The sequence below is a fragment of the Terrapene carolina genome, unplaced genomic scaffold, assembly GCF_002925995.2.
Source record: "Terrapene carolina triunguis isolate 2854851 unplaced genomic scaffold, T_m_triunguis-2.0 Scaffold84, whole genome shotgun sequence".
In the NCBI taxonomy this organism is placed as follows: domain Eukaryota; kingdom Metazoa; phylum Chordata; order Testudines; family Emydidae; genus Terrapene; species Terrapene triunguis.
The window spans coordinates 21,021,449-21,042,167 of record NW_020664435.1 but is presented as its reverse complement, the minus strand read 5'-3'; the positions used below and the strand labels follow the sequence as shown (position 1 = coordinate 21,042,167).

The 20,719-nt window shown below is 40.0% G+C and overlaps 1 protein-coding gene across 1 annotated transcript in view; it reads left to right on the top strand.

Moving 5' to 3' along the window:
- Positions 1 to 4,352: 4,352 nt before the first annotated feature.
- Positions 4,353 to 20,719, top strand: part of AHR (aryl hydrocarbon receptor) — a 95,696-nt gene continuing 79,329 nt past the window's right edge. Inside the window, exons 1-2 of the mRNA XM_024209068.3 lie at positions 4,353 to 4,428; positions 14,840 to 15,027. Of these exons, the coding sequence (XP_024064836.1) occupies positions 4,373 to 4,428; positions 14,840 to 15,027 (244 nt within the window). The 5' untranslated portion in view covers positions 4,353 to 4,372. The remainder of the gene's footprint in view (positions 4,429 to 14,839; positions 15,028 to 20,719) is intronic.

Here is a 20,719-nt window from a genome sequence, read left to right as displayed (position 1 = left end):
CAAACTATGTTGTTACCTTGGAGGAGAAGAACCTTGCTGATCTGTAGCAAATGAAAAGATGAAAATGAGGAGGAGGGAAGAAAAAATTATCAAAGTTAGGGCTGTCAAATAATTGCAGTTAATTCAAGCAATTAACTTAAATTAACTTGATAAAAAAGTTATTGCAATTAATCACAGTTTTAATCACACTGTTAAACAATAATAGTATACCAATTGAAATTTATAAATATTTTGGATGTTTTTCTACATTTTCAAACATTAATTTCAATTACAACATAGAATACAAAGTGTATAGTGCTCACTTTATATTATTATTATTGATTACAAATATTTGCACAGTAAAAAGATAAACAAAAGAAATAGTATTTTTCAATTCACGTCATACAAGTACTATAATGCAATCTCTTTATTATGAAAGTGCAATTTACAAATGTGGATTTTTTGTTACATAACTACGATCAAAAAGAAAACAATGTAAAACTTTACAGCTTACAAGTCCACTCAATCCTACTTCTTGTTCAGCCAATAGCTAAGATAAAGAAGTTTGTTCAAATTTACGGGAGATAATGCTGCCCACTTCTTATTTACAATGTCACCTGAAAGTGAGAACAGGCATTTGCGTGGCACTTTTGTAGCCAGCGTTGCAAGGTATTTACATGCCAGATATGCTAAACATTTGTATATCTCTTCATGCATCAGCCACCATTCCAGAGGACATGCTTCCATGGTGATGACACTTGTTAAAAAAAAATGTGATAATTAAATTTGTGACTGAACTGCTTGGGGCAGAATTGTATATCTCTGGCTTTGTGGTTTTACCCACATTCTGCCATATATTTTGTACTATGTCAGTCTCAGATGACAACTCAGCATAGTTGTTCAATTTAGAACCATAGAATCATAGAATCTCAGGGTTGGAAGGGACCTCAGGAGGTCATCTAGTCCAACCCCCTGCTCAAAGCAGGACCAATCCCCAACTAAATCATCCCAGCTAAGGCTTTGTCAAGCCTGACCTTAAAAACCTCTAAGGAAGGAGATTCCACCACCTCCCTAGGTAACCCATTCCAGTGCTTCACCACCTTCCTAGTGAATTTATTTTTTCCTAATATCCAACCTAAACCTCCCCCACTGTAACTTGAGACCATTAATCTTTGTTCTGTCATCTGGTACCACTGAGAACAGTTTAGATCCATCTGCTTTGGAACCCCCCTTTCAGATAGTTTGAAAGCAGCTATCAAATCCCCCCTCATTCTTCTCATCTAAACAATCCCCGTTCCCTCAGCCTCTCCTCATAAGTCATGTGCTCCAGCCCCCTAATCATTTTTGTTGCCTTCCGCTGGACTCTTTCCATTTTTTCCACATCCTTCTTGTAGTGTAGGGCCCAAAACTGGACGCAGTACTCCAGATGAGGCCTCATCGATGTCTAATAGAGGGGAATGATCACGGTCCTCGATCTGCTGGCAAAGCTCCTACTAATGCAGCCCAATATGCCGTTAGCCTTCTTGGCAACAAGGGCACACTGTCGACTCATATCCAGCTTCTCGTCCACTGTAATCCCCAGGTCCTTTTCTGCAAAACTGCCGCTTAGCCAGTCGGTCCCCAGCCTGTAGTAGTGCATGGGATTCTTCCATCCTAAGTGCAGGACTCTGCACTTGTCCTTGTTGAACCTCATCAGATTTCTTTTGGCCCAATCCTCTAATTTGTCTAGGTCCCTCTGTATCCTATCCCTACCCTCCAGCGTATCTACCACTCCTCCCAGTTTAGTGTCATCTGCAAACTTGCTGAGGGTGCAGTCCATGCTATCCTCCAAATCATTAATGAAGATACTGAACAAAACCGGCCCCAGGACCGACCCTTGGGGCACTCCGCTTGATACCAGCTGCCAACTAGAGATGGAGCCATTGATCACTACCAGTTGAGCCCGACAATCTAGCCATCTTTCCATCCACCTTATAGTCCATTCATCCAGCCCATACTTCTTTAACTTGGCGGCAAGAATACTGTGGGAGACCGTATCAAGAGCTTTGCTAAAGTCAAGGAATAACACGTCCACCGCTTTCCCCTCATCCACAGAGCCAGTTATCTCATCATAGAAGGCAATTAGGTTAGTCAGGCATGACTTGCTCTTGGTGAATCCATGCTGACTGTTCCTGATCACTTTCCTCTCCTCTAAGTGCTTCAGAATTGATTCCTTGAGGACCTGCTCCATGATTTTTCCAGGGACTGAGGTGAGGCTGACTTGCCTGTAGTTCCCCAGATCCTCCTTCTTCTCTTTTTTAAAGATGGGCACTACATTAGCCTTTTTCCAGTCATCCGGGACCTCCTCTGATCGCCATGAGTTTTCAAAGATAATGGCCAATGGCTCTGCAATCACATCCGCCAATTCCTTTAGCACCCTCGGATGCAGCGCATCCGGCCCCATGGATTTGTGCTCATCCAGGTTTTCTAAATAGTCCCGAACCACTTCTTTCTCCACAGAGGGCTGGTCACCTCCTCCCCATGCATATTTGACAAAATGCAAAGAAGGTGAATGTGAGATTTCTAAAGACAGATACAGCACTCAACCCAAGGTTTAAGAATCTGAAGTGCCTTCCAAAATCTGAGAGGGACGAGGTGTGGAACATGCTGTCAGAAGTCCTAAAAGAGCAACACTCTGATGCAGAAACTACAGAACTTGAACCACCAAAAAAAGGAAAACAAGCCTCTGTTGGTGGCATCTAATTCGGATGATGAAAATGAATGTGCATCAGTCTGCATTGCTTTGGCACAGTATCGAACAGAACCTGTCATCAGCATGGAAGCATGTCCTCTGGAATGGTGGTTGAAGCATGAAAGGGCATACGAATGTTTAGCATGTTTGGCATGTAAATACCTTCCATGCTGGCTACAAAAGTGCTATGGGAATGCCTGTTCTCATTTTCAGATGACATTGTAAATAAGAAGCGGGAAGCATTATCTCCCATAAATGTAACCAAACATATTTGTCTTAGTGATTGGCTGAAGAAGAAGGACTGAGTGGCCTTTTGGCTCTAAAGTTTTACATTGTTTTATTTTTGAGTGCAGTTATGTAAAAATAATAGTGCAACTTACAAATGTAGAATTATTTTCAGGATAAAGAGATTGCACTACAGTACTTGTCTGAGGTGAATTAAAAACGACTATTTATTTTGTTTATCTTTGTAAAGGGCAAATACTTGTAATAAAAAAATAATATAAAGTGAGCACTGTAGCACACTTTGTATTCCGTGTTGCAATTGAAATCAATATATTTAAAAATGTACAAAAATCCAAAATATGTAAAGAAATGTTATTCCATTATTAACAGTGTGATTGAAATGGCAAATAATCATGATTTTTTAATTACTTTTTAATTGTTTGACAGCCCTAGGCAAAATGCATGATGATTCTGCCTGAACAGCTGGACTTAGCAGCACTTTAGCAGCCCATGTTGCTTGTAATTTCCCCCGCCCCTTTAAAATGTAGGCTGATAATGGCTTCCCCCCCTTAAGCACAGTCTGGACTCTTATCTTTCAGAATTTCATAGGTGCAATCACGGGTCGGAGGCGCATGGGTCCCCCCCCCCCAGTGCAGGCCTAGGCTCAGGCTCCACCAGCACACTGCTCCTTCCTCCCTGCGGTGGCTCACACCTGCTGCCCCAGCTGTGGGCGGCCCTTGAGTTAATGTAGGCGGGGATGAGGGGAGGCGATGGGGGTGCACAGCTCTCCCCTTACACACACACACAGGCAGGGTGTTTCCTTGTGGCTGTCATTGACGGCGGTAGCTATTTTGTTGGGCGTCTATCACCTCCCCCGTCTCGGCGGGCCGGGCTCCTGCTGGGTACCTGGGCTGCCGGCTGGCCATTGCAGGCTGCGTCCTGGGGCCTCTCGCCGGGCGTGACCTACCCAACATGGCGGCGCACGCCGCCCCCTCACGTAGGCAGCCGTCGGAGCCTCCTCCGCGGGGCGGGGAGAGCAGGGGGAGGCTGGCTCCGAGACCGCGGTGGCAGCGGTAGACGGTGACAGACGTTTGCCCGGCCCGCGGCGGCCGCACAGGGACAGAGGGATCTTCGCACCCGCCCGCAGCGGCAGCAGCCTCGGGGTGCGCTGGCCCGGCCCCCACCTTCCCGGGCAGGAGAAGCCGCCGCTGCCGGGAGCCGGGCTGCGGGAGCTGGAAAGCCTCGGCCGCCCCGCCCCGCCCCTATCTTCGGGGGCGCAGCGGGGTTGGTGGGTGACGCCGGCGCTGATCACCTGGGCTCCCCGCCCTCCCTCGGCTGGGGGAGCAGCGCTCGGCGCGCTGCAGACGGGCAGGGCCGGGCAGCTTCGGGCTGCGGCGCCGAGCGGGGTCGCCGGGGAGCCGCGGCGGCAGCAGCAGGATGAACCCCAATATCACCTACGCCAGTCGCAAGCGGCGGAAACCCGTGCAGAAAATGTAAGAGACGAGCTGGGCCGGCTTTGCTACTGGTCATTGCGGGGCCGTCAGCGGCTCACCCAAACCGGCCCCTGGCCGCGCTCTGCGCCCCCAGCCTCCTCTCCCTCTAGCCCGAGCGTCCGCTCTGTAGCGGCTCCCCGCTTCCCCGGCGCCGGGTGGGTGTCTGCAGCCTCCCCACAGCTCCGGGGCTCTGCGCTTCGCTCCTCGTGGGCCTCGGCAGCTACGGGTTTGCCTTGTTTGTCTGGGGCGCTGTTTGGGTTTTGCCCAGGGACGCAGCCCCAGAGGCAGGGGGCACCCGGGGCCTGTTCGCTGCAGTGCCTGGTGCCCTTTCGCGGGGGGCTTTTCTTCTCTGTCGGCGGCTTTGGGTTGGGACCCCTGGCAGCAGTGCTGGGTGTGCGCGTGACTTCTGGGGATCCAGGAGGTCCCTTTTCAGAACCGCCCCCCCCGCAGGGAAGTCTGTAGTTAGCTATGTTAGGAGTCCTGTTGTGAACAGGCACCGATGACCCAGTTGTATAAGGATGGTGATTAAAAGGCAGAATGAGGGCTTGGGGGAGGGGAGGAAGGAAGGAAGAAGAAATGACTTTAGGTTTTAGTGTGGCTGGGTTACCTGATCTAGACGAGGCGGCATTTAAGGTGGCAGTTCCCTAGGGATGGCTACAAAGCCCCCACCAGCTAAAATAATTGTTAAATGACAGATGCAGCTTTTTAAATGTCTTATTGGTCACAGTGCAAAGATGGAGCAGTTTCTTAGCAGTGCAGTGCTTAGCTGTGCTGCTTAGGACTTGTGGCATGTGTATGTGCAGAAAGGCACGTTGTGCTGGGTGCATGGCTGACCCTGGTCATCCCCATTTGGATGGGTTTGTAACTTACCATTCACTCCCTGCAGTAGAGTATTTCACAGTCGGTACTGTGATTTTTAACTAATAAAGCACATTTTATTACTTCAACTATGTATGAAGTCTTACACATCAGATCCTGGACACCGCTCCCCCCCCAATGTTGTGGATGTCTCTGACAAGGTGCCTGCGACATTTCAACAAAGGGCATGACAGTAGATTATGTATAATTGTTATCCTGTTTGGGAATATTTAAAAAAAACAATTTCCCTTAATGTTTTTATTCTGCCAAAAGATTGATTATATTTTATGGTAATTATTCATTTAGCTCCAAACAAACACAAAGTCAGAAATTACTGCCACATCTTAAAAAGAAAAAAACCCCTCTTAATATAGGGCCTAATCCTGAAAACCCTTAGTTGCATGAGTAAAGCTAATTATATCACGCAAGTATGGATAGGATTGGGCCCAAGGTTGTACCTGCTTCACTAAAAGATTACTTTAATCTGAAATGACTTTCAGCCTAGAGGAAATCGTTAACTTTTACATTTATCTATTACATAAAGATGCATATATTAACTACTTTTATAAGTAGTCTGATTAGCTGCTTTTTTTCCCCCTGGCAGCTTATTTCTTACTGACTTATGACCAAAACAAAATTTTTACTCTTTTTTTTTTATTGCACTTATTTTCAAATAGCATTACTGAAAAAACTGTATTAAAAAGTAAAATCATACGCTAAGTTTAAAAGAGTTGTTCCTTGTAACATACTAGTAAAAGAGAGAGACATTTTGGGACACTGCATGTAAGCAAGTTCCTTTATATCATTCAGCTCCCTGTTTTGGATCAGTTAATTGAATGCATATTCAATCACAGCTGTTGTTGTTAAAATATTTTTACAAATGGATATTTTGTTTTAAATGAAATTTTACTATGTTTGTGGAGTGAATAAATCAGTGAAAAGCAATATATGTGATGATTTCTACCAACACTCTGCAGAAGCGGCAGTAAATGTGAATATAACTTAATGTAAATGTGGCTAGCCTCTTCCATGCTAAAATATAGAAGTGTTAAAACAGTTCAACAATATAAATCTATATTTTTGAAAGAAATAGTTGCCCTATTTCAAGATATACAAGTATATAGGAAATGCTTTTTTCCTACAGTTATGCGCAAGCGCAAATAACTTCCCTGCTCTGTTTACATACTTTCTTAGACTAATCCTCTAAAGTACACAAAAATCTTAATTTAAGGAACTGTTGTATAGCTATTCACTCTTTCTGATTAGAGTAGTCTTAATGCTTTGTTTCCTAATAAATTCTGGTCAGATCTGAAAACTGTTTCTATTTTTGTACCTCTATATAAAAATGTCTGACTCTCAAGCAGCTTAGTCTTTCATATTCTTTATTTTCATTGGCCACACTTACCTTATTTGAATCTGAATATTTTCTTTTTTATGTATATCAGCATATGGATGGAAACTAAGTTTAATATTGGTCTTGAGGTGTCCTTGTTATAAAAGAACTTCTCTTTTTAGGACTGAAAGGGAAAAATAAACCTTTCTTAATTTAAGGTAAATATTTTTGTTTTTAATCTAGCCGTAATTTGGGCTTCACCTATAACAGGTTTTAAAAAAAACTCCTACTAATCATATTATTTGCTACCCTGCTGGACTGACAAATAATTTGTGCAAGATTAATTTCTGTTTGTTCAGTGTACCATACTTATTTTCCTCTCTTTATGCTTAATTTTACATTCATTTTGTATTTATACTCTGATAGCAGTCTTGGGAGACACATTATCTGCAGGCCTGTGGGTTCTGATTTGCCCAGTTAAAAACTGATCATAGTTCATACTCTTGGCCAAAAAGAGAGAAAATGCTAGAGTAGCAGCAGATTATCAGATCTGACTTTTTAAGAGGTTATGAAGCTTGTTCGTTATTGTAAAAAGATCTAGCTTGCCTCTGATTCTCCTCAAATTAATATATAGAACATTTGTAGGATAACTGCCTTGAAGTTAGCTTTCTTCCAGGCAAATTTAAAACCTCTTGAAAAAATAGTTTAAAACAGAAGAGCTGACATACTATTATATGTAGTGAGGTAATGTAGCTTGTTTTTACATTCCTTTCATATAAGGAAGAGATGAAATTTTTGTTGAATTGTGTATTTGTGCTTCACTTGCCATATTCAAAATTCTGAGTGGAGCATGAGTGATGTATTGTCCGTAATACAGACAACCCATTTGTGTGAACAACTTTTTTTCTCATCTATATAATGATGTAATGTTCACAAGAAAGTCTAAATGGGAAAAACTCTGATTTTTGTATGGAAAATAACTAATTGAAAATCATGGTAGTAATTTGAAGCCAGTTCAGAAAAAAAACACTCCTATTATCTACAGTGTAGAGGACAGAACCCCACAGGAAATCTTGGGCTATTACCCTGACAGTACAAAGTATTGGAATATTATCCTTTCTGTAGAGAGCTACCCTATCACTGTAATATGTATAAAAGGAAAATATACTGACTGCATTTTTGGAGAAATACAATACCTGTTTAAATGTAGGAATATCCGCGTCTTTTGTTAAAGAAGAAAAATGCATGGTAAACAGTGTGATTTCACCACCTACACCCAACTAAATCTTGCTATGTATTAGGGAACACGCACTTTCTTGGAACCTTTTCTACTTTTATGTTTGTTTTTCCTCCATGTAATTCTTTCTATTTTATTGATTGAATGATGTGGACTCCCCCCTGTGGTCATTTTCCTATGGGTGTTAACAAAGATTTATTGAGGCTTGTATCTTTTTAAAATTTTTCATATATGTTAAATTCAAATTCTCAAGTTTTCTGGGTTTTTATTAATCACTGGAATATCATTAATATATAACAAGCCATAGAGTTCATTTAATGCAAAACAGGATGGAATGCAAGAGCCACAAAAGTTAGATTTGTTGTAAATAGATTATGTGCATTTAATCCCCTTCCCCTGGTGTTATGAATTTATATGTATTTAATCCTTATTTAATCCTTATGATGTCTTTAGATAAAAATATTTTGTATTTAATATACTTTAACATTTTGTTGTTGTTGTTGAAATAAAATACACAATAAACACTAAATGGGAAAATGGTGGTGGGGGGCGTTAAGAAGTTTAATTGCCATATATACGCAAACTAGAATGCCAGTTAAAGTTAATTGCATGTTTCTTAGATAATGAAAAATGAACAAAAAATAAGTGATTGGTTTTGTCCAATGCTTACTTATATGGATTCTCCATATACAATGTACCTGAAAAATGTTTGCTTTATTTGGCTGTCTGGGTGACCCTTCAGGCTAGGATTAATAAACAGTGGTTCAAGAGGCAGCGTAGAGATAATTTCCCTGTCATTGCTTTTTCTTCATCTATAGATAGGTGTTCACTTTCCAGGCTCATTCTGGTACCATTCATTATCTCTAATTGCACTTAATACAAAGAGTTAGTATACAGTAGGTGTGGCCAAACTTACTGACCCTCTACGTACGACAATCTTCAGAAGTTCGAGAGCCAGAGCATGCCTGCTGGGAGCCTGGGGTTTCAGTCCCACTCCTGCTGAAGTCCCGAGCCGCAGCAGGTGTGCCCTCGCGGGGCTGAAGCCCTGAAACCCTCCTCCCCGCTGGACAGAAGCCTCCACCCCCACCACCCTACTGCAAGGCAGAGGCCCCGAGCTCTTCCTCCCCACCCCCAAACCCCGCAGTCTGGTAGGTGGAGAATTGAGGGCGGACGGGGCTTGCGAGCAGCACTTTAATGGTAAAAGAGCCACATGTGGCTCACGAACAGTTTGGCCACCCCAGGTATACAGTCTTTCTTTTTAGAAACAATGCACATTCATTTATAGTTTCGGTACTTTAGATGGATGGTTTGTAGCAGATAGCATTTTAAGATGCTTCATATTTTTAATTTCAGTTTTATTATGTACTCTGCTTCTTTCAGAGAGACATTAAAAAGAAAATATACATAACATATTAAGAATGTTTTCTAAATATAGCGAAAGACACTATCTTGGGAAGCAAAGAAAATTCTTTCCTTCGTGCACAACCATGGTATATGATTTTAAAAGCTATATATTGCAATCTGTTGGACTTGGCACAAAACTTCATTGTCAGTACTCTAGTAGTCTCTCCTCTTGCTCTGGCTGTTGCAGGCAGTCTTTAAATCAAAATGAACTGTTAAGAGGAAGCCAACAGAGTGGGTGGGTATTGATACATACTCCCTAGTGGAGGACAAAAGGTTACAGCAGTGGTTCTCAAACTTTTGTATTGGTAACCCCTTTCACACAGCAAGCCTTTGAGTGCGACCCTCCCCCCTTATACATTAAAAACATTTTAAAATATTTTTAACATTATTATAAGTGCTGGAGGTGAAGTGGGGTTTGGGGATGGATGCTGACAGCTCATGACCCCCCACATAACCTTGTGACCTGCTGAGGGGTCATGACCATCAGTTTGAGAACCCCTGGGTAACATAGTCCTACCACACCATTGACAGAAGAGTTAGAACAGCCTGGTCCTTTAAAGCTACTTGGAAGCTCATTGGTTCTGTCACACCTGAGGGCAAACCACAAAACAGGTTTGCTGCACCATTGAGAAAGATGTGCCCCAACTTCAAATCAAAGGGGTCAACAGTCTACAGAGAGAATACCCATCCCATCATCTTTTACTCCTACCCTGCACATCAGAACCAGAGTGTAATGTTAATGTTGAATATGGTGGCAGGGAGAATAAAAGAAGTAAATCATGCTTAGAGTTTTTAGTTCCTCTGAGTGGAGTGGTATTGTTTGAGAATGGTGAACATGCATCACTTTTGGTAATAGATGTGGTGTAAATAACAATTTTAGGGGAAAAAAACATGTCTTTGCATATGTGGTTGAGACTATAGGGAGACATCATCCTATTTTAAGTTAGAAGGGCTTTTTTGTTTAAATGTGAATTTTTTCGATGACCATGCATTTTATGTCCATTTCAATGCCGTTTATTCACGGTCCTTAAAATGTTACGTTGCTTTGTTCATTTCTAAAATAAAATGGTGTGTATGTACATGACACATTTCTCACACATCCTGAATTGTCGGAACTAAATAATAATGCACAAAAATAACACCCCAATTTTTGTAACATTAAGGATGGGTTGAAAAACATCTGCAGCACATACTACCTCAAGGATTAAGACTGTCAGCTATGTGACAGATGCCTGTGCCGCCGGTCTCCTCAAAGGCCCTCTGTTTTTTAGAGGAGTAAAACAGTTGTGGTGTTATATTCAGGAATCCCATTTTCCATGATAAAACAAAATTCTCGGATAAAAATCCAGTTTTTTTTTTTTTTGGCTATTTAAAATGAAAGGTTCCGTAGCCACAACATACATAGGTATCCCTTGAACACAATGTTTTACTGATATACAGTAGAAGCCCAGTTATTCGAGCCTTCATTATCCAGCTCTCTGGCTCCGGGCTAACAGCAGCTGGGACTCCGGTGGTCAGCCCTGAGCAGTTGCGGCACCAAGTCCCCCCGCCCCTCATAAAATAAGGGATAGAAAGCTCTTTGCCAATTCTCCTGATTATCCCAATTTTTGATTATTCGATCTGGCCTCGGTCCCAATTAGAATGAATAAACTGCGTTCCACTGTAAATTTAAAGTGCATTCAAAAATAGACCACAAGAGGGGGAGTTTGTAAGTGACACTGGTACTTTTAGTAAAATGTAGTTAATAGTTATGTTTTTATTTTTTCACAAATGAAAAAGTAAAGATTCTCTGTAAAAACGCAATTTCTGTGTTTTTCTGTGTCAAATGGATTTTTAGGATCCCTGCTAATATTCACTTATCTTTAGGTGCTCAGCAACTGATCTTATTCAAAACTATATTTTAATTTACTTTTATTTTTAAGTCAGGAATGTGTATATCGGAACCTGCTTTGGCCTCATGGTATAAATTAAGGCTACAGCCCTTTGGTTTTAGTGTGTGTGTGTGTGTGTGTGTGTGTGTGTGTGTGTGTGTATACACAATCTAAACTCACACATAGTAAGGTATGTGATTAAAGACTATGCTGCATAGAAGAACAGTGAAAATACAGTTCAAATAATACTTTGACAACTCTGTTTTTATTTTGACGTTCTATGACCGCACTTGTTTGTCTCTCAAGTATTGAAATATTGAAAGATTTCCGTTCAGCTGTAATAGATATTAACAAAACAAGGAACTCTGGTTGTTTGGTTTATTGAGATCTCTCACAGCTGTACCTAAACAGTAGAGAAGCAGGACTGGAAGGGCATCTACTGTTAAAGTAGTTTTAACAATCTTAAAATCTGCCCCTGCTTTCTGGACTGTTTTTGTAAAAAGCACATATACAAGGATTAATCTTGACATAGCATTCAATTTCCTTCAGGGATAACTTGCTGTAATGCATAGAGGGTGCAGCACTCTATCTAAACGAGGGGTTCGCGGACTTCATTGCACCATGACCCCCTTCTGACAACAAAAAATACTACATAACCTCAGGAGGGGGGACTGAAGCCTGACACCACCTGAGCCATGCTGTGGTGCTGCCCCAGGCAGGGGGGCCAAAGCTGACAAAGCCCTGTTCACACTGAAGTTTTTTTTCACACCCCTGAACGACAGATGTTTTACCGACAAAAGTCCAGTGTAGACAAAGCCTGACTACCAGGAATCGGAGGCTACAAACTATTCCACAGGAATAGCAGACCTGGTTGACTGCCTTAAAAGTGTACAAGTGTACGAGTGGGGTAGCTTAATCCTGCTGTACTTGCAATGATTGTACTTCAAGCAATAAGTTTTTTAATCTGGCTCTGTATTAACTGGCAGTAATGCACGTTAACAACTCACTCAGTGAGGCTTAGTGTTACTAATAGGGATTCTTAAGGAAATGTTGGGTGACTTTTAGTCTGTTGTTTGACCAATATTGAAATCCAAACTTTTTGTTGTATAGTCTGTTCCTCTTCCCTCCCTCCCTCCCCCCCCCCCCCAGAATTATCTTGATTGTCATGATTTGGGTACACGAATGCTTCCCTAGAATAAGTAAACATTATTTGGTTCCTTTTATCTGAACAAAAGCTTTACAGAATTATTTTTAAACTAATATTATCTGGAGTTGTGGTGAGCTGCAGGTAGCCTGACATCAAATGGCATTAGAGAGACATTGGGCTCAGAGTGGCCCTCAGAAAGTCAGGACTCCTAATTGAGGTAGTTCTAATACTGCCCGTAACCAGATATTTATTTCACTGTGTATTTTAATTGATGACACACCCATACGTGGTGTGCTGTTTTTGCTTTGGATAAGTCTTTGTTTAATAGACATAATTTTCATAACCCTTTTTATTTCTCCATCACTTCCCTCTTGCCCATTTCTGTACCATTAACCTCCATCAGAGCAGTGGGGAAGCAGACCCTTTATTTCTGCAGCAAACTTAGCTTTAACGGTAGTGAATTTATAAGTGTGATGGTGGTTGTTATTCCTGGGGCTTTCGTATGTGTTGTCAACATTCAGTACCGTAGCCCCTATCAGATTACAAACTCAGCGTAAGAAAAGGGGTGTGTATGTATATACACTCCTTCAGTGTATAACAGCAACACAACATCATTTTTATAGCTAGAGTGAACAGTTGAGAAAAATTTAAGTTTTCCCCAATCAAGAGGTAGTGGACAAGTGATACTGGTATAAGAAGACATGGTCCTTAAAAGTAGATTTGGAAGGCTTAGATTTAAATTAATAAATATTGACAATTTTATGATTTCTCCCCCCCCCCCATTTAAAAAAACCCCCACCCCCCTCCAGCGGATACTTAGTAGTTGGAACTGGAAGAAAGAGAAGTCTAAAAACACATGATATATTTCACTATTTGATGTCAGTTCTGTCTGTCATGTATTTAACTGGAAGTAATGAAATTGTTTTACAGTACAAATCATGTTTTCACAGTGGTATCTAAATTTCATTACGGGAGGTTTTTAAAATTTCTAGCCAGTGCAGAATATTAATTTGATTGAATGCAATCCTTGGAAATAAATACTACCAAGACTACTTAAACTAAATGAAGCACGTAGGCATGAACAGAGTTTGCAGACAGCATGTCACACACAACCAACATTCATGTAAAGGTAATCTAAGTAGTAGCAAACTGACTTTACAAACTTATTACACAAAAATGAATCAGTGATTGATCCCTCTGTAATTAGAAAACTTTATTTTAAGCATACATGGCATGTGAGCAAAGCTAATCTGTTGAAAGACTCAGAATTTATTTTTCTAATAATAAAATATAATTTCATATAATATAAATATTCCCTATTCACAACCTTGCGTGTAGGAAATTTTGGAGTGAGCACTGGGAATTTAAGGTGGGTGTTAATGGAAACTAGAAGCAAGATTACATAAACATCATAATATAATTCATAAAAGAACACTATTGCTTTGTTTTGGATGGTATATTTCACCAATTTGTCATGCCATACTTACTGTAAATGTTGAAGAGTATGTTAGTGCTCAGTATGTTGTCAACTGTAAGTGGATTTAATGAGTTGATTTACGTATTCCCACCCCCAAAAATCTCATTACAAGCATTCATAGTGACTCCTTCCTCAGGAACTCCCCAACATATCGTCACCTGTCTCTCTCCCAGATTGGAAGATATCTGGGGCAGGGGCCATCTTGATGTTTTGTGTCTTGGACACCAGCAAAGTATTCAGCACTGTACAACAAGTTGTTAGAACTCTTGCAGTGTTAAGCAGAAAATAAAACTGTATAAAAATTAAGCATACATTGAGATATGTTGCACTAAAAGTGAACAAGTGTAGATGCAAGAGTACAATTTTACATAGAATATTAATAATATACTGAAATACCAGTGTTGATGTATAATATAAAGTACACCTCTACCCCGATATAACGTGACCCGATATAACACGAATTCGGATATAACGTGGTAAAGCAGCGCTCCGGGTGGGCTGGGCTGCGCGCTCCGGCGGATCAAAGCAAGTTCGATATAATGCGGTAAGATTTTTTTTTTTTTTTTGGCTCCCGAGGACAGCGTTCTATTAGGGTAGAGGTGTCTTTGGCACATTGAGTGACATTTGAGTTATTTTTTTTCTGAACAATAGAACAGTTTCAAGTGTACGTAGTCTCTTGGTCTATCCAAAGCCGTGATCAAGTGTCTTGATGTTTTTGGTCTTTTGGCCTCGAGATGAAAACCTTGTCTTTGTTTCTGGGACCTTGAAGTGAAAAAATTCTTTAAGTATCTCTCAACTTTCAAACACTTTTAACTAAATACTCTGATGCGCGAACAGGACTCTTAGATGCCCACCTGACTTTTGTTTTTCCTAGCTTCAATCGAAGTTAATTTTTGCTGAGGAATGTGCAAGTCATGTTGGGGAAGCATATTACATGTTAAAATGTAAAAGATTTGTGGTGGTGAGCATCAGCTTAATGGCAGAGCTTTACTACCTTTCTGTTTTTAAAAATAAAATAAAATAAGACAATATCATCATTTTGAGAAAAAATATGCATTTATACTGTGTTTTGTCTTTCCCACAGAGTAAAGCCATCCCCATCTGAAGGAGCCAAGTCCAATCCATCCAAGAGACACAGAGACAGATTGAATGCAGAGTTAGATCGCTTGGCTAGCCTCTTGCCTTTCCCACAAGATGTTATCGCCAAACTGGATAAACTGTCTGTGCTTAGGCTTAGCGTGAGTTACCTGAGAGCCAAAAGCTTCTTTGATGGTAAGAGATTAGGATTAAATTTTTCTTGGACTGCTTTTAAAATATTGTTTGGTGCTGTATGTTACTTTCACCTGTTTTAGTATTTAAAATTGTTGAATGTATCTATACTTTAATGACATGTCAAGTTGTATAGTGAGGTAACTGTACAAAATCAGTTGTCCAGTTTCTTGAAAACCAGATGTATCTATTTACATTTCACTTAACTCGTCATCTTGCATTTGGAAGCAATATTGCCTTGAATGAGTCTTCCAGACCTTTTCCTCAAACTTGCAAAGGTTTTGAGGAGATGAGATAAAACTATTGAACTTTTTCAGATGGATTTCCCATCAGTTGGATGTTTTCCTTGATGCTGCAAAGATAATTTTGTTATGAATAAAATGAATGAACACCTGCAACCCCATCACATAATTGGTTTATCATCTAACTTGCTTGAGGAAGCTAATTTCTGAAACTAATGGAGGCAAATTCTCTCCTGTGCTCAAGCTGTGCTTGGCAAAGGAAAATGGAGGCGGGGAGGGAAACATAAGGAACCAGTTAAGGTTCCCTAGTTCTGTGGGCTGGTCTGCATTGACCCTGGTTCTGGTTTGAGTTATAGCATTCTTGGAGCTATTCTGTGTTGGGCCAACAACATACGATAACCCCCACACCAGCTGAGAATTGGTGGAACGAAGCTCTGTGCCACCCTTTCATTCCCTGGCCTGCCCCCTTGGCTGAAATGGAGTGGTTGGCTTAACGCCAGCTGAGAGCTTTCCCCTACTGTGGAAATTCTTATCTGACCAGTTGTGGCCAGAATCTGGCTCTCTTATGACAGTGCAAAAGAACGATGCCCACAAAAAAAATAGTTGATTATTATATCATTTGCTGTGATAGTATTGAAGTTCTAATTGCATGTATAATTAAAGTTTATCATCCATATTAGTATAGGAATTGAACTTAAAATGACGCTAATCTTTTAGTTGAAAGCCTTTTCAGCAAAATTGTGTGACATCATTTTAACCTCCTCTGTCTTTAACACCACACTACAAGTGTAATGTGGTCTGATCTGATTGCTCGCTACCTTTGATAATCATGCTACTGAAGTCTATCTTTCAGATAGTTTTGCCTTTTTCTTTTCTCCAAAGTACTTCCTCTAGGTCAGTGGTTCCCAAACACTTTCTCTGCATAACCTCATTTTCAGTTGTATTCTTTTCTGTAACCCCTTTTCAGTTGTATTATTTTCTGTAACCCCAGACAGCATTGACACCATTTTCAAATGGCATCCTCCATGCAGCAAGACCTTGCATGCGCTGTACACCTAATATCACACTGCATAAAGGGTGCCATTTTGCTTTACAAAATGGTGTCTTCCTCACAGCATTACCTTGTACACGCAGTGTGTGCGAGATCACACTGCATGGAGGGTTCCATTTTGTTGAGCAAAATAGCATCCTCCATGTGGCATGACCTTGCACGTATTTTGTAAAATGCTGTTCTCCACACACTTGTAATTGCTGCCACCCTATCTGCTAAGGGAGCAACCTCACTTGGGGTCGTGACACACAGTTTGGGAACCACTGCTCTAGGTTGCCTTGACTGGTTGTTAGCAGTCAGCAGTCCCGCATATAGTGTGTGTATTTTATTATTGATAACTAATTTTGCAAAGTGTCTTTTTAAAAAAGTTGAGCTTTTTTGTCTTTGAGTAAACAGTCGATGCAGTGTTTTTTGTGGTAAATCAGGATAGTACAGCATGTGACATTTGTTCAACACTACAGCTTGTCAAAAAGTTTGGTGGAACAATTTCTCATCATATCACAGGGTGGCTGGCCCCTTTAAGGGGAAATAGTGCCTCAACCCATCTGTGTTAAGATTAGTTCAGCTTTCCAGGTAGGCACGAATGAGGTCATGCAGTTAACTCAGGTGAGGGCTGGGGAAATGGAGGAGGAACAGACAGACTCCAGAAGGAGTCGTTGTGGAAGGGAGCTCAAGTGGAAGCTGGTAGCACTCCAGCTAGGAGGCCCAAGCACAACAGAAGCCTGCAAAGCTGTAGCTGGCTTGAGGAAGCAGCTGCAGGTGTGTGCTGCAGGGAATGAGACTGACTCTAGTGGAGAGTAAAGGAAGTTGGATTGGGTCCTGGAAGACCAAACTCCTGACTCAGAAGAAGACACATTGAACTGAGAGACAGACTGAATTTGAACCCAGCACTGTGAAGAAGGGCTGGGGACTCCTGATTCAAGGAGAGGGACACTGAACTGGGGTGAGGGCCTAGAGGGCCACTGTTTTAGGACTAAATAAATTAGACCCCTAGAAGGAGAGTGTGTTTATTACCTTTGGACTGTGATCGTGAGTTGTTATTGAGGAGCCCTGTGAGAGAAGGGAAACTGAGACATTATAACAACGAGGAGTCCGTTGGCATCTTAAAGACTAACAAATTTATTTGGGCTTAAGCTTTTGTGGGTAAAAAACCCACTTCTTCAGACCATGCATCTGAAGAAGTGGGTTTTTTACCCATGAAAGCTTATGCCCAAATAAATTTGTTAGTCTTTAAGGTGCCACCAGACTTCTTGTTAGTTTGTATCCACAAAAACAACATGGCTACCTCTCTGATACTTGAGGCATTATGTCATCCTTGGCCATGAGAGTGTGATTGGGGGCAGCCGGCCTGTGACATATCAGAAAATGCTGTTTAGATGAAATCAAGATCTCATAGGACATACCAATTTTCATTGAAATTTTACAGCAGTTTTTTTGAAATACTTCATTTTGATAAGATAGAAATGCTTTGTTTTGACTTTTGTTATAATTTATAATATAAAAGTTGAAACAAAACACTTCAGCCTCATCAAAACAACAAAATGTTTCTGAATATTTTGTTTCACCCAAAATTCCAGGATTTTGACTTTGTCCTGACTTAGGCCAAAACCAGATTTCAGAATTTCCCATTACAGTTTTTGCAGTTTTCAGCCTGCTCAAGAACATTATGTGGTCTTTCAAGGTCCAGAAATTGCCCAGGGTTTTTATGAATCCTGCACAGACTTATGGGTCTTAATCCAAGTTCACACTGTATAGTAATATGCCAAAAGCCTCATATTCAGCCCCCTACTTTTGTCTCATATATGTTGTTTGTGTCTGACTAGCTTGGATGTAGAGGTAGTTTCCATCCATTTAAAGTGATTAACTGGAAATAGTTTTCTTGACACCAAAAGAGCCTGAATGCATTTAAAGTGATTAATTGGAAATAGTTTTCTTGGCACCAAAAAAAGCCTGCATGCACTTTTGAATGTAACATATCTATAAGTAGATCCAGATTTGTAGCAGGGTTGTATAGCACTGAACAGAAAATCCTATCTTTTTGGTTGAAAGCCATTTCGCACAACAATATATATTCAGCACATTGTACTAAGAGATGAACAGTTGCAGCTATATGCTTTGTATTTAATCTTGTTGCATAGTAGTGAGTTCTTTAGCAGAGTTCTGATTAATTTGCCTGTCTGTAGTGAATATGAATTGTTTATTTTCAAGCTACAAGAAATATGTGCATGTACTGCAAGTTACAGCAGTAACTTTGAATTAGTGTGTTCATATTCTGAACTAGAATTATCTGAGACTTAAAAAATTTGTGCACGTTGTACAACAATAAGGTGTCTTGAAGTCTTGAAAAAAATGATAATGGGAGATAAGTTTGAAAAGAGGAGTCATTTTTGGATATAAATTGGATTTATTAAGAACAAATTTAAGGATATCTGACTATACTATAAGGAAGGTAACATTGAAAAATGGTACCAGGATTTCATGAAAGATAACTCCTATTATTTCTTATGCTGGTGACTTACTGTTGCAAACATTTATTTTTATCTTATCCCCTCTTTTTGCTCACCTTAGCTTAACGTATGGTTTATCACTGAATATCTTGCGGCTTCCCAATAAAGGAATAGAGTTCACACATTCAGGATTTTAAAGCTTTAAAAGGCTAGTGTGGCTGCTATTTGGTGTATTTGATGTGTTTTTTTTTTTTTTTTAAGTTTTCAAACTCCTTTCTCCTTTCATGTATTGTTAGACTTTAGGTAAACTCCTCTGGCTCAACTAGTTGGGTATTTAACTCATTGTCCTAATTGAGGAGAATGGAGCGGGCGGGGGGGGGGGGGGGGGGGGAGGAGTGTCACCTGAACAGTGTCTGATCTAATTTCTACTGAAGTGTGTAAATCTCTGCTCATTTGGAATGTTCATGACTATCTCTGGTGACGAAAACAAGTTGAAATTTTATTTAAATTTCTCCTTGTTAGAGAAGACTATATAGATATGTACATGGCTAATAAAGCATTGTCTTTAATCAATCTGAGTAATAAACACTTTTTTTTTTTTTTTTAGAGTCCTACAACAGGGCAATTAGTGTTACTTTTATAACTGAAGGGCTTTGTGATATGTGAAATGGAGTGTAGGGTGTCTTGTACGTTTTGACAGAAGATTAATTATGCGTACATTTAAAATTGTGTGTGTGTGTGGTGTGTGTGTGTGTGGTGTGTGTGTGTGTGTGTGTGTGTATGTATATGTATGTATGTGTGTGTATATATATATATATATATGTATGTATGTATGTATGTGTGTGTGTGTGTATATATATATATATATATACACACATACATACATATACATACACACACACACACACAATATATATATATATATATATATTATATATATATATAATTTATTTATTTATTAAAAAACAATTTCTTAAATTACAGGATAAAAAAAAATCATTTAAATTTTCATCCTGTTGTGCTTGGCAGTCTGTAATTTCAGCAACTAAGTGAAGAGCAAAGAAATTCTGACATTCTAGTCTTCAACACAGTTGTTTGTAAATATGTAGCACCCATTTATGCTATAGTTTAAACTCTGTTAGATGTGAAAAGAGAAGCATGACCTGTGTTAAAAATATTGCTCATCTTTCGTGGTGGTTCATCTTACATTGTGACTAGTGTCTTCATTTATTGCTTCAGATGGAATTGTGAGCATAGGGCTTTTTGTACCATTTTTGTTAACTCACTACCCTACTGACTGAATGTATCTTTAAGACATTCTAAGAGCATTGTGTGGTTGGTAACTCAGAATCTGTCTCAAAGTATTTAAAGATTTACATCTATAGTGTTACTAATAAAAGTGAAGAGTACAAATAAATCTAAATGTCTAAGATTCAGACAGATGCAATATTAGGAGTAGGGAATAACCCTAATCTTTTCACTGTTTAAAAGACGTTGTGTATTAATTATAGAAGTTGCAACAGAGTTTGATCCACCAAAGGAAAAGGTCTGGATTTCTGTACCACGTGAGTTTTTCTGACATAAAGTGCAGTTTAAAACAATGGTGCCCTTTATAGTGTCTCATATAGAATATGAAGAAGAACCATACTTTGTACAGTGAGCTGAAATACTCTGTATATAAAAGAAACCTGTTAAATGAAAAAGTTAGCATTGTGATTGTCATGTTATTAACACAGCATGCTGAAGGGAAGGGAAACGTTAAATGAATAACAGGATGCAAATGGGGGTGTATGTGAATTCCTGCGGAAAGTAAAATATAAACGTGTAATCATATGATCTTGCTTGAAAGGAAACCCAAGTTTTTGCTGTAACAATAGATATTTTTTTTAAGAAAACACTTGCATTTTTCCAAGTTTAAATAATCCAGAGTGGATGTCTGTTTTCTGAAGGCGGAA